The sequence below is a fragment of the Sciurus vulgaris genome, assembly GCF_902686455.1.
Source record: "Sciurus vulgaris genome assembly, chromosome: 14".
NCBI classification, from domain to species: domain Eukaryota; kingdom Metazoa; phylum Chordata; class Mammalia; order Rodentia; family Sciuridae; genus Sciurus; species Sciurus vulgaris.
The window spans coordinates 72372721-72387008 of record NC_136475.1 but is presented as its reverse complement, the minus strand read 5'-3'; the positions used below and the strand labels follow the sequence as shown (position 1 = coordinate 72387008).

The 14288-nt window shown below is 40.4% G+C and overlaps 1 protein-coding gene across 9 annotated transcripts in view; it reads left to right on the top strand.

The window, feature by feature from the left end:
• The window catches only part of LTBP1 (latent transforming growth factor beta binding protein 1), a 492924-nt gene that overhangs the window by 397207 nt on the left and 81429 nt on the right, over positions 1–14288 (top strand). For 8 of the 9 annotated variants that reach the window (XM_079109942.1, XM_079109941.1, XM_079109940.1 and 5 more), the window contains 2 exons: positions 9892–10014; positions 12311–12433. In XM_079109942.1, coding sequence (XP_078966068.1) covers positions 9892–10014; positions 12311–12433 — 246 coding nt within the window. The remainder of the gene's footprint in view (positions 1–9891; positions 10015–12310; positions 12434–14288) is intronic. The other variant, XM_079109938.1, reaches the window with a different exon arrangement.

Genomic DNA, 14288 nt, shown 5'->3' with positions numbered 1-14288 from the left:
TGAGGATTCCTCACTTATGTATAAAAATGCATTGGATTTATGAGCATTGATCTTGTAACCTGCCACTTTACTGAATTCACTTATGAGTTCTAACAGTTTTCTGGTGGAATTTCCTGGTTCCTCTAAGTATATAATCATATCATCCGCAAATAGGGATAGTTTGAGTTCTTCTTTTCCTATTCGTATTCCTTTAATTTCCTTGGTCTGTCTAATTGCTCTGGCTAGAGTCTCAAGAACGATATTGAATAGGAGTGGTGAAAGAGGGCATCCCTGTCTTGTTCCAGTTTTTAGGGGGAATGCTTTCAGTTTTTCACCGTTTAGAATGATATTAGCCATGGGCTTAGCATAGATGGCCTTTACAATGTTAAGGAATGTTCCCACTATCCCTGTTTTTTCTAGTGTTTTGAGCATGAAGGGGTGTTGTATTTTATCAAATGCTTTTTCTGCATCTATTGAAATAATCATGTGGTTCTTGACTTTAAGTCTATTGATATGGTGAATTACATTTATTGATTTCCGGATGTTGAACCAACCTTGCATCCCTGGGATAAAACCCACTTGATCGTGGTGCACTATCTTTTTAATATATTTTTGTATGCGATTTGCTAAAATTTTATTGAGAATTTTTGCGTCAATGTTCATTAATGATATTGGTCTGAAATTTTCTTTCCTCGATTTATCTCTGTCTGGCTTGGGTATCAAGGTAATATTGGTTTCATAGAATGAGTTTGGGAGGGTACCCTCCTCTTCTATTTCATGGAATACTTTGAGAAGTATTGGAATGAGCTCTTCTTTAAAGATTTTGTAGAACTCAGCTGAGAACCCGTCTGGTCCTGGACTTTTCTTTGTTGGTAGGCTTTTGATGACCTCTTCTACTTCATTACTTGAAATTGATCTATTTAAATTTTGTATGTCCTCCTCGCTCAATTTAGGCAATTCATATGTCTCTAGAAACCTGTTGATGTCTTCGAAATTTTCTATTTGGTTAGAATATAGATTTTCAAAATAGCTTCTAATTATGTTTTGTATTTCAATCGTGTCTGTTGTGATATTTCCTTGTTCATTCCGAATTTTGGTGATTTGGGTTTTCTCTCGTCTTCTCTTTGTTAGAGTGGCTAAGGGTTTATCAATTTTGTTTATTTTTTCAAAGAACCAACTATTTATTTTGTCAATTTTTTGTATAGTTTCTTTTGTTTCAATTTCGTTGATTTCAGCTCTGAGTTTAACTATTTCCTGTCTTCTACTACTTTTGGTGTTGGTCTGTTCTTCTTTTTCTAGGGCTTTGAGCTGAAGTGTTAGGTTGTTTATTTGTTGATTTTTACTTCTTTTATTGAATGCGCTCCATGAAATAAATTTTCCTCTAAGTACTGCTTTCATAGTGTCCCAAAGGTTTTGATATGATGTTTCTTTGTTCTCATTTACCTCTAGGAATTTTTTAATTTCCTTCCTAATATCTTCTGTTATCCATTCATCATGTAATAGCATATTGTTTAATCTCCAGGTGTTGGAGTAGCTTCTGTTTTTTACTCTTTCATTTATTTCTAACTTCAAACCATTATGATCTGATAGAATACAAGGTAGTGTCTCTATCTTCTTGTATTTGCTTACATTAGCTTTGTGGCATAATATATGGTCTATTTTAGAGAAGGATCCATGTGCTGCTGAGAAGAAAGTGTATTCGCTCTTGGTTGGATGGTATATTCTATAAATGTCTGTTAAGTCTAAATTATTGATTGTGTTATTGAGATCTATGGTTTCTTTGTTCAATTTTTGTTTGGAAGATCTGTCCAGTGGTGAGAGAGGCGTGTTAAAATCACCTAGTATTATTGTGTTATGGTCTATTTGGTTTCTGAAATTGAGAAGGATTTGTTTGACATACATGGATGAGCCACTGTTTGGGGCATAGATGTTTATGATTGTTGTGTCTTGCTGATTTATGGTTCCCTTAAGCAGTATGTAATGTCCTTCTTTATCCCTTTTGACTAGTTTTGACTTGAAGTCCACCTTATCTGTAATGAGGATGGATACCCCAGCTTTTTTGCTGAGTCCATGTGCATGATATGTTTTCCCCCATCCTTTCACCTTTAGTCTATGTGTATCTCTTTCTACGAGGTGAGTCTCTTGCAGGCAACATATTGTTGGATCTTTCTTTTTGATCCAATCTGCCAGTCTATGTCTTTTGATTGATGAGTTCAGGCCATTAATATTCAGGGTTATTATTGAGATATGATTAGTATTCCCGGTCATTTGGTTCATTTTATTTATTTATTTATTTATTTATTTATTTATTTATTTTGAGACGACTTGGTTCTTCCTTTATTTGACAATTCCTTTAGGATGGTTCCTCCCATTGCTGATTTGTTTCTTTGTTTTTCATCTCTTCCTCATGGAATATTTTGCTGAGAATGTTCTGTAATGCTGGCTTTCTTTTTGTAAATTCTTTTAGCTTTTGTTTATCATGGAAGGATTTTATTTCATCATCAAATTTGAAGGTAAGTTTTGCTGGGTATAAGATTCTTGGTTGGCATCCATTTTCTTTCAGGGCTTGAAAAATGTTGTTCCAGGCCCTTCTAGCTTTTAGGGTCTGGATTGAAAAATCTGCTGATATCCGTATTGGTTTCCCCCTGAATGTAATTTGATTCCTCTCTCTTGCGGCCTTTAAAATTCTGTCTTTATTTTGTATGTTGGGCATTTTCATTATAATGTGCCTTGGTGTGGGTCTGTTGTAATTTTGTATATTTGGAGTCCTATAAGCCTCTTGTACTTGATCTTCCATTTCATTCTTCAGATTTGGGAAATTTTCTGATAGTATTTCATTGAATAGATTGTTCATTCCTTTGGTCTGTTTCTCTAAGCCTTCCTCAATTCCAATAATTCTCAAATTTGGTCTCTTCATGATATCCCATAGTTCTTGGAGATTCTGTTCATGATTTCTTACCATCTTCTCTGTTTGTTCAACTTTGTTTTCAAGGTTAAATATTTTATCTTCAATGTCTGATGTTCTGTCTTCCAGGTGTTCTATTCTATTGGTTATGCTTTCTATGGAGTTCTTAATTTGGTTTATTGTTTCCTTCATTTCAAGGATTTCTGTTTGGTTTTTTTTCAATATCTCTAACTCTTTATTGAAGTGATCTTTTGCTTCCTGTATTTGCTCTTTTAACTGTCGATTGGTGCGATCATTCAGTGCCTGCATTTGCTCTTGCATCTCGTCATTTGCTTCCCTGAGCATTTTAATTATGTACATTCTGAACTCCCTTTCTGTCATTTCTTCTGCCATGCTGTCGTTGGGTTTCATTGATGTAACATCTAGATTTGTTTGCAGCATTTTCTTTCCTTGTTTTCTCATATTGTTCAGGTATCAGTTGACCGCTGTGATATTGCAGATTTCCTCTATTGTCTTATAATATCCCTGAAGATTTCTATTATATCCCCTCTTAGTCTTCAGTAGCCTGAAATCTTGGAGGAAGTTGATAATGCAGTGCTCCACAAGGGAGCTGACTCCCTAGGGGTGGTGGCCTTCTGGTGGGGTATATTCCCTGCTAGTGGGCAGAGGTACCTTCACTTGCTGATGAATGGTCATCCAGAAGGGAAGTAGGTTGTGGGCTGATGCAAGACCAGTTTGGGCCTGTGTCTCTGATTTTACGGTCCTTTTGGGAGAACCTCACCCAACAGGGAGGAGTCACCTGGTGGGGAGGTCTCGCTGGTCGGTTTTCCTCCCAGAGGTTCCGTTCAATTCACAACTACCGCCTGGGCTGGGCAGCCTTCTTCTGCAATGATCCCAGGGACCCGGACCTACCTCCTGGGCCTGGAAGCCTCACCCTTCACAAACGAATCTCCTTCGGCTGCCTCTCCTCAGAGAAGCTGCCTGCAGTCCTGGAGCCTTCGCTCCGCCCCTCAGTTTGTCTGTGGGGCCCTTCCACCAAGAAGCCGTCTAGGACCCTGCTCTGCACTTTTCACCTGGCTATGCGGCCCCTCCTCTGAGCAGCCACCTGGAGCCCCTTACAATCGCTCCGAGTCCCAGTGACCCGCCACACGCCTTTTCCTCCGGCAGCCACCTGTTGTTCCGTGCCGTCGCTCTAAGACCAAGTGACCCACCACGCACCACTTTCTCCACCAGGCAGTTACCCAGAGATCTGGTGCGTCACGAGTCCCAAGAACTCACTGTGCACCTTCTTGTCCCGATTGCCTCCCGTAGCCCTGGTGCAGTCACTTCGAGCCCAAGCACCCCGCCGCGCTCCTCCTCCTTCTCCAGACAACCCCCCTATGTTCAGGAGCGGATGCTCTGGGACCAAACCACTCACCACGCTGTTCCACCGGATAGCCGCCCAGAGCCCTGGCGCAGCTGTTCCAATTCCAAGTGACGTGCCGAGCCCGTATTTCTCCTTCTCCTCTGGGCAGCCCCCTGTGTTCAGGGGTGGTCACGTTCAGTCCAAACAGCTCACCAAGCACCTTCTCCTTTGGGCAGCCTCCCAGAGCGCGGGTGGGTTGCGCCGAGTCCAAGCGCTGTGGTGAACAGCCACCTCTTCAATGCTCCCAGCTGTCTGCGGTCACTGCTCCGGCGGGGGGAGGGGCGCCTCGCCGGCAGTTCTACTTTGCAATGATCCCTGCTTTCGGGGTTACCGCCCTGTCCGGGGGCTACCGCCCCATCCGCCTGCCCAGTGGGAAACACTCACCCAGCTTCTTTGAGTTGGTCCCAAGTCTCTCAGTATCTCTTTTTCTTGAGTCCTGAACCCACGCTGCTCCTCCGGATAGCCGCCCGGAGCCCTCTCTTCTTATAATTCTTAACACTTTTAATTTCTTTCTGTGGTCAAAATATAGGCTGTAATCTTTCTTTCTTCCACTTCTTTTGTACCTGAAGACATGTTCTTTCAAAGGTGAAAAAGGAAGTAAGTAAACTTTTTCTTCTTTCCTAAGTGAATGTCTCAAGCTAAGTGCTAAAGCTAGAATGATAATTAATTTGTCACTGTGAGTATCCCAGTTCCCCCTTAAGAATTGATGCATCTTCAGTGAAATAAGCCAATCCCAAAAAAACAAAGGCCAGATGTTCTCTCTGATATGTGAATGCTAACATACAGTAAGTGGGGGTGGAGGGAGAAGAGTAGAAGTAGTTTGGATTAGACAAAAGGGAAGGAAGGGAAGGGAGGGAAGATGGGAATAGGAAAGACAGTAGAATAAATTGGACATAATTTTCCTATGTTCATGTATGAGTTCATGAGGGTTTTAACTCCACATCATATACAGCCACAAGAATGGGAAGTTATACTCCATGTATTTATGATATGTCAAAATACATTCTACTGTCATGTATAACTAAAGAGAACAAATTAAAAATTAAAAAAAAATAATTGAAGCATCTTCTGCTAGCAGTAGGTGATTAAAAGACATCTGAATTTGCTGCCTTTCTCCTCCATGCACTGGAACACCAGCCATGCCAGGGAGCATCTGAAGTAGGCACATCTTTGTTGTCTGCTTGTCCTTTTTCTTGAGACTCACATCCACAGCTTTCCGGCTAGTTCCTTAAGCCATGAGTCTCCAAATGAACCATGGGAATTATCTAAGAGGTATTATTTCTTCCCCCACGTAACCAGGTTAGTGGTGGGTGAAGATCTCAAGCCCCAGAAGTCATCATTGATCTTTAAATGTCGTATCTAATTTATAGTCTTAGTCCACCAATTTATCTTCTTTTTCCCCAATCTGCCTGATTATTTTAATTTGCTTGTTGATGAAAACTCTTGTGATCTGTCCCCATCCTCTGTATTCCAGAATTTCTTTGTCACTATTGCCTTGATCAGCTTGTGTTCTCTGATCCAGTCAAGCTGCTGCCACAGCTGCCCTGTGAAGATTCTGTGTTTGTTTGGACACGGGCCTTTACTCAGGAGCATCTCACCTTTCAGACCCATTTTTTTCTCACCATTTCCCTGAATCATGGCTCTTCCTGTGGTTCACTGTGTAACTTTCAGTATATAATCTCAGATTTCCAGACTTCATGTCGTTCCTAAAATTAGAGGACTAGACTCTCTAAAGGGATAATGCTCAGAGTAGGCAAATCTCGAGTGAATGACTCATTGCCTCTGCCTTGCTCTTGGCCATTGCCAAGCCAGTTGAGCCTGCTGCTTTCTGATGGGCCTCCTGGAGCCCAGGAATTCATACCATCACCAGTCATGGGTGGCACTCTTGGGGGTTGTTGCAGAGGCTGTTCTTCCTCTCACTGTGCATCAGGGAGCCAGCATACAGCAGGCACAATGCACAACTCATGTGCTACGGAGAGTTTGCAATCCCTCCAAGAATATTAACTCATCAGAAGAGATGCAAAATCTGCCACAGACAATTAGAGATAATAAAACATATTCAAAGGCAGCATAAACAGCCACCTTAGCCAAGTGATGAAAGTCAGCATCATCACTGATATCACGTGAATCTCACGTGCACCTAACATGGGGTGTCTAGAGCACTTGACCTTGGTGCTCTTCTTTCCCAGAGCCTGTGATCATGAAAACAACATCAGAAAAATACAGATTTGGGACATGTATAGGATTCCGGCTTCTACTCCTTAAGACAGCTAAGGTCATGAAAAAGAGAGGAGACTGACTTGGGGAAAAAAAACAACTAAATATAATGTAGAGTCCTGGATTGGATCCTGGAACACAAAGAAGACATGACTGGAAAAACTCATGAAATTCCAATAACTCCAGAGTTTTAGTAAAAAGACAAAACTAAACTAAACTAAAAAACAAAGACTAAGGTAGAGCTCATTTATACATTGATACATTTGTAAATGAGCAGTGTGTTAAAGCTGAAATGCACGTGACTAGTTCTGCTTGTGTGCTTCCAGGAAAACTTCACAGAGGTCTTGCTACTTGAATTGGGTCTTAAAGGGTTGAATACAAAGGGAAAAAAGCTTAGCAGCAAAAGAAACGGCATGTGCCAAGGTTGAGAGGTAGAAAGGGGCTGCTGACTCCTCCTGATGGTCAGCCTAGCTCTCCACTCTGGCTCTGAGATTTCATCTGGGACAGGACTGGGCAAGACCCTGTCTTCTGCTTTGGACACCCACATGACCACTACTTATTCCACTTCTTTGCCCACCAAAGCCTTTCCTTTCTAAGTAATAGCATCTTTAATTTTCTCATAATCTTTTTCCCAAACTACAGCAGCTCATGATAGTCAAATTTTACCCAGCTTACAAATCTGCCTCTTTTCCAATGTCCTGCCAACTCTGACCAATTTCACCTTGTTGATAGTCCTTAATATTGACTTTGTCTTCACCTCATTAAATGTACTGACAATTTTTTTTCAGATTTTATATATGTTACCTAATATATTAATTCATTACTTATTTCTCTTGATGTTCTTGTAGCATTGTCTATCCTCCATCTGTATGTAAAACCTAGAGATAGTCTCTATCTTAACTCTGCACTGGCTCATCACAGTAATATGTGTAAAATTTCCTTAAAGAAATACTTTTCAATCAGGGATGTTTTCTATTCGTCTCTTGGCACAAAATGAAGACATTTGTTCAGCATGCCTATTTTATTAGAAAGCTTTCTTTTGTCTCAGGAATTCTGACTCTCCTCAGAAAATAAAAATGGTTTTTATCTCTACAATTCAGCTGCCTCTGTTCCCCTTGGTCATTTTAAAGACCTGAAGATCACCTTGCTCAAGATAAGTGTTGCCTCAAGTTATTCCAAGCATATGTGCCATTACTTACAACCAATTGCTTCTGACAATCTTCCCAACATAAATGAGTAACTTATGTGAGATGTCTGGCATAGCTTGACAGTACTTGGAATAGAGGGTATGCCCTTACTGCAGACATCTTCACGTGGGAATACTTAATTTGTCGTCTTCTATAAGAAAGTCAAAAAGAGTCCAAAGTACTAAAAAATGTTGTCAGACACCATGTGAGATCCGACCAGCTATAAGAGCTGTTGTGGGTCTTAACTTTGTGAACCGACGCCTCAAGTGTTTTTGTAGTGTGCGCTGAAAAAAAACATAGTGATCCTTGCTGCCATGCACTCCTGAAACTAATAGACAAGAACATCAGAAAGGGGTAAAATCGTTCTTACGGTGAAATTTGGGCTGGGCATGGTGGCATATGCCTGTAATCCCAGGAGCTCAGGAGGCCGAGGCAGGAAGATTGTGAGTTCAAAGCCAGCCTCAGCAACTCAGTGAGACCCTGTCTCTAAGTAAAACATAAAAAAAGTCTGGGGATATGGCTTAGTGGTTAACTGCCCCTGGGTTCAATCCCTGGTACCAATAAATAAATAAATAAATAAATAAATAAATAAAAAGATGAAATTTGGCTTAATTATTAAATTTCTCTACCTACAGTTAATAGTTGGAAATCCGGAATTATTTATAAATAAAAGGGACCAATAATAAAATCAGTGAAACAAGTAAGTTTCGAGTCAACTAAAGTAAGGACTGTGAAAAATTAAATAAAATAAGAAGCAGATTCTGAACTCCAATTAATAATTGTGCAATCTGTTTCTGGCAACATGGAATAACACTTTGTGTGCCTCTGGATAATATTAACCCATCAGTAGAGGTTAAGAGAGAAATGCAACTTTTCTCAGGAAACAGTTCATTGTCAATAATACTGGAGGGAAAAAACTGTGTAGCTAATGAGTTTTCCTGGCAAAAACTTTAAAATGCATCTTAAATAAACCACTTTTAGAAGAAAACAACAGTCATGCATTGATATTTTAGGACATAGTTTCTTTAAAACACAAGGTGCTTATTTTATTATTCAGTTTAGATGAGGGCCCTTTTGTCTCCTCTGAGGACAGGGGTATTGTAGTTTTGTATCTATTCCTTCCTCTGATCCTCACAAAAAGCCCCGTGGTATTGGTGGTAAAGAACAATCCTACCATGTTTTAATAATCACAAACTTAAAATTGACTTGCTATTTTGAAGAACGTGTTGAGGCTGTATCTGCACAGGCCAAGCAAGATAGAATTCTCTAACTCAGGCAGACCAACGTAATAGCCAAACAAGCATTTGAAAAACCAACTTTGCTTCTACCAGAGTGTTCAAGTTATTAATGAAGCCATTCTTTTCCTTCGGTTGTATAACTTCATGGACACCACATTTCCAAGGACACTTAATATTTTTTATTTGTAGTTGTAGATGGACAGAATGCCTTTATTTTATTTGTTCATTTTTATTTGGTGCCAAGGATCGAACCCAGTACCTCACATATGTTAGGCAAGCGCTCTGCCACTGAGCTACAACCCTGGCCCCTAGAACACTTATTAAGAAATATGTTCTTTCTCAGTCAATGGCTTTATCTTCAGTTAAGGCATTTTTCTTATCACTTTCTCCTTTGGTACTGCCACCAACCATCTTGGCAATACCATTTCTCCTGGTTTTCCTTTTTTACCTTGAAAATAAGCTCAGAGTTCTTTCATGCAACCCTTTGACTTCAGAGTTTAACTTCTAAATAAAGTAGAAACAACTTTCATTCTAGCACTGCCTACATTTTGATTTGTTTTTAAAAAATTCTTGGTAGTCTTATTTTTGCCTCCTTTCCTGTAACTCAACGGATCTACAAACTGTCTTATATCTATTTTGTGTTTCAGGTTCTATCTTCTGTTTTCAACTCTAAATTATTTTATATATTATATTTCTGTTGTATGCAAAGTATGAGAGGTGGTCAGGAGCTTGATGTTGTGTTTTAAGTACCTTTTTCTCATTAGTTTATTGTCTATTTGTAATCATTTCTGTAGTTCAGCATGCTGTGGTTGAGACAAGGAACATTGGTGATCTGAAGTTTATAGTGCCTCATATAAGAAGTCTGATTTTTGTGACAGTCACCCCGAGCACATTGCAGAGGGCACTGATTCTCCTAGGTGGACTCTTTCTCAAAACAGCTGTCATTGTTTGTGTTACCAGATATTGATGAGTGTCAGCAAGGGAATCTGTGCATCAACGGGCAGTGCAAAAACACTGAGGGCTCCTTCCGGTGTACCTGCGGCCAGGGGTACCAGCTGTCGGCCACTAAAGACCAGTGTGAAGGTAGGAGTCTGGAAGCTGAGACTTTGGCATAAGGCACCTGTCTGAAAAACTGTACATTCAGAGACATGAATATGACTTTTAGACATGACTTAGATGATTGCATTGTAGTACCAGAAAGCCCAGGACTTAGACACAAGTCAGACAGGTTGATAAAATGAGAGTTACATCTGAAAAACATGGCGTAGGTGCCAATGGCTAAATATTAATATTAGGAAGAAATAGTATTGCTCTCTCTGTAATTCTTTACTATAAAAAGTCATTTCCACTTAAACCATTAAATTCACTGAAGGTCTCACATATTGGGATTTCAGTAGTTAGGTCATTATATTGGCCTGGTATTATGCTGGAATGTTAATGATCTTAGTTTTTGTGTATATTTAGCTTTAAAAATTTTTTGCCTTTCTTTTTAAATAATTCTAAAGAAGACTTGTTAGTAAGATTGAAATTATGTCCCCCTTATTCTCAGAGATAAAGATAAACTTTTTCTGAAGTATGTGTTGTTCCTAAAGATAAGTATGAGTAATCTAGATCTGCTGGGGTTGGCTTTTTTTTTTTTTTTTTTTTTGCCGTGCTGGGGATTGAACCCAGGGCCTTGTGCTTGCAAGGCAAGCACTCTACCGACTGAGCTATCTCCCCAGCCCTGGGGTTGACTTTTTAAAGAAGCATTTTATTAAATTTCAGACAGAAATATTTCACTTTCCCAGTACATTTAGGGTTCCTGAGTTTTGAGGATATTATGATACCACTTGTGATGAGCAGTAGTATTCAGAGTTCTTGAAAATAGATGCCATTTCTTATTTGAGAACAGAGCCTGCACTATATATGACCTGTTGTTTTATTATAAAAAACAAATCATATCCATATATTTATACAAGCTTTGAATATTTAATGAGCAAAAGAGTCTCCTGAAATAGTGTTATAAAAGTGAGAGTATGTGGTGGTAATTACAAAGGTATCTACCAATATTATCATCACCTCCCACACCATTTCTCTCTAGGACATAGAATGTCATTCCGGAACCTAATCAGGAAGTGGAGAGTGATAGAACACTCATGGCACATGCACATATGCAGATAGACTAAGCAACTCGTTCTGGATCTTATGAGTCCCTCTCAAAGCTTTTATCTATACTTTATGCATTCTGACCCCATTTATCTCAGCATTTAGTGAGTACCTATAACTAATGTATAGAAAACTACAAATGAATGGATGAGAGATCTCCACATGGTATAAGGCTGCTCTCTTCATAGTCTTTTCTTTTGAAAAGGCTGTGATTTACCATCAATGATAAGTCAGATGTAGAAAGAATCACCTACCGGATTATCCACAGCACAAAATTGGTTTAGGTGCCAAATACTGTGATGATATGACAGTGTGACCAGAGTCAGGGAGAGCTGTGATCCAGGGTTCCCCGGGTGAACTGATGTGTAGCTGAATCCCGTGCAAATGCTCTCAAATTTCATAAATGAAGTCCTTCAAGGAACAACATGAATTGAGTGCTTGTTCACTGTAAAATGTTAGGATATCTAGGAAGAAATAAAGGATGTGGTTCCTGCCTTTGGGAAATCTATTATTATAATCTAATAACAAAGGTAAAATATTTGAATACATGGAATTTGTTTTGTGTCATCTATGTGTGGGTAGGACCCATGCATATGTATGGGCCTAAACTTGGGACGTGGAAACAGAAAACAATAAATGATCCCTAATCTGAGAATGTGTGTATGATTCAGGAAGAGTGCTTCAGTGGCATTGTGGGTATCAGATGGGCCAAGAGAAGGGAAGGGTCACTAGATTTGGCCAGAGGATCCCTGTGATAGAAAGCAGGACAGGCAGAGGTAAATAGAGGATATGAGAATGGGTGAATGGATGAGTGGGGATGGAGTCCAGTTGCCAGGGGCCCAAAGAATGAGCTAGTGAAAAGACCTGTAGGGCTGTGCTGTGACACTGTAGATCAAGGACTGGCAAACTTTTTCTGTAAAGGGCCAGACAGTAAGTGAATATGTAATAGAAACCCAAGAAGCCTGAGTGAGGTTCACAGATTACAGTGAAGTATTTACTACCCAGTGATGACAGTGGGGTAAATAAATAGATTCGTAGGTCCTTAGTCAAATTTTTAAAGATTTTCCCTACTGGGGAGTGACTGATCATTTATTAGAGATCATTTTAAGTCACAGAATGAAAATTCTAGTTGCACTTAATTATAAAGCAGGTAGTTTATAGGCTTCCTGTCCATGAACGATTGGAAAGATGTTGGAGCACCACTTCTCCTGCTGCCTTGCTCTCCTGCTTGCAGATATTGATGAGTGTCAACACCATCACCTTTGCACTCACGGGCAGTGCAGGAACACAGAGGGCTCCTTCCGGTGCGTGTGTGACCAGGGCTACAGAGCATCTGCACTTGGAGACCACTGTGAAGGTGAGGATCGCTTCTGACTGCAGAGTCATGAAATGCCAGAGTCGGAGGGCCATCTGCACATCATCTCAGCCTCTGTCCGTGAGCTCGACCTTTGACTTCACGGCTGAGAACCTTAGGCCCCTGCAACGTGTTTTCCCCAGGGTTCACACAAATAGTGTGAAGGAAGTCGAGGCTAGGTGTTCTTTGCTTTGCTTGAGCCAGCTAAAGGAGTAGAGAATCGGTTTAGAGTAGTTCTGAACTATAAATCCCTTGTATGCAAGACTGATTTCCAAATGTTCCAAATAAGTAAGCACAACTTAATTTTTCAGATAATGGGAAGGTTTTTTAAGAGCTGAGCTTTTCACATAAAACATTCATACGAGATATCCCATGCAGGCAGTGTTGGGCAGTCGTTCACCACTTGCTCTGTGCCAAGTTCGGCCCAGCATGTGGAGAGGGCACATCTTCTCCTGGCCTGCTCTTCTCCCCTTGACTGCCAGCCTGTCACCTGTGAATGTTCATTGTGTTCCATGTCCACCCAACAAGCAGGTTTTTTTTTCCATCTCACCTGTTGCTTTGCAGCACTTCCAACCCATTACTTGTGAAACCAGAAATGTGAGTGTGATGGGTGTGCCCCACACAAGAGTTAAGAGTTTTTAAGTGAGGTCTGGACTCCACCTAGAAGTCAATGAGTTTTTTGGAGAATGGTTTTGTGAGATGCATTTGAAAGCCCCAGATTCTTTTTTACCCGCAGCCCCATTGGGTGGGAAGATCCATTGCAGTGTAGAACATGCTGGTTTTTTTTTTTTCTTCATTGTTCAATATATATTGTAAACAAATGGGGTACAACTTGTTTCTCTGGTTGTACATAAAGTAGAGGCATGCCATTTGTGTAATCATACATTTACATAGGGTAATGGTGTTTGATTCATTCTGTTATTTTTCCCTTCCCCCCACCCCTCCCACCCCTCTTTTCCCTCTGTACAGTTCCTCCTTCCTCCATTCTCGCCTTCCTCCCACTCCCCATTATGTGTCATCATCTGCTTATCAGCGAGATCATTTGCCCTTTGGTTTTTTGAGATTGGCTTATCTCACTTAGCATGATACTCTCCAATTTCATCCATTTGCCTGAAAAAGCCATAATTTTATTAGCTCAGTTGATAGAGTGCTTGACTTACCAACACTAAGGCCCTGAGTTCAATCCCCAGCACCGCAAAGAAAAAAAAGCCCATGCTGTGTTTTTGATTGAAGAACTTACCATACCCTTGCATGGCTGCTGCGTGTGGGAAGTGACTCAGCCCTTCTGGAGGGCAATTTCAGCAGAATTTCAGAGACCTTAGACTATATTCTCTGTGAACCACTAAGTCAGGTTCTAGGATTTTATCCTAAAATGATAATTGTTTTAGTCAGCTTTTTCACTGCTGTGACAAAAATGACCTGGCCAACACACCTGTAGAGAAGGAAGAGTTGATTTGAGGGCTCATGGTTTCAGAGGTCTCAATCCATACACTTCATTCCTCGGGGCTGAAGGTGAGGCAGGCCATAATGGTGGAAGAGTGTGGCAGAAGGTAACAGCTCACATCATCGGGAAGCAGAGAGAGAGAAGAGAGTCTCCACTCTCCAGATACAAAATATATACCCCAAAGCCATGCCCCAATTCCAATCTCCTCCAACCACTTCAGTTACCACCTAGTTAATCTCCGTCAGGGGATTAAATCACTGATTGAGTTAAGACTCTTTTAATTGAATCATTTCTCCTCTGAACCTTCTTGTATTGTCTCACCTGTGAACTTTTGGGAGATGCCTCATATCCAAACCATAACAATAATGTTCTCCAAAGATTAATAACACCATTGGAAAGTTGTAATCAATCTAC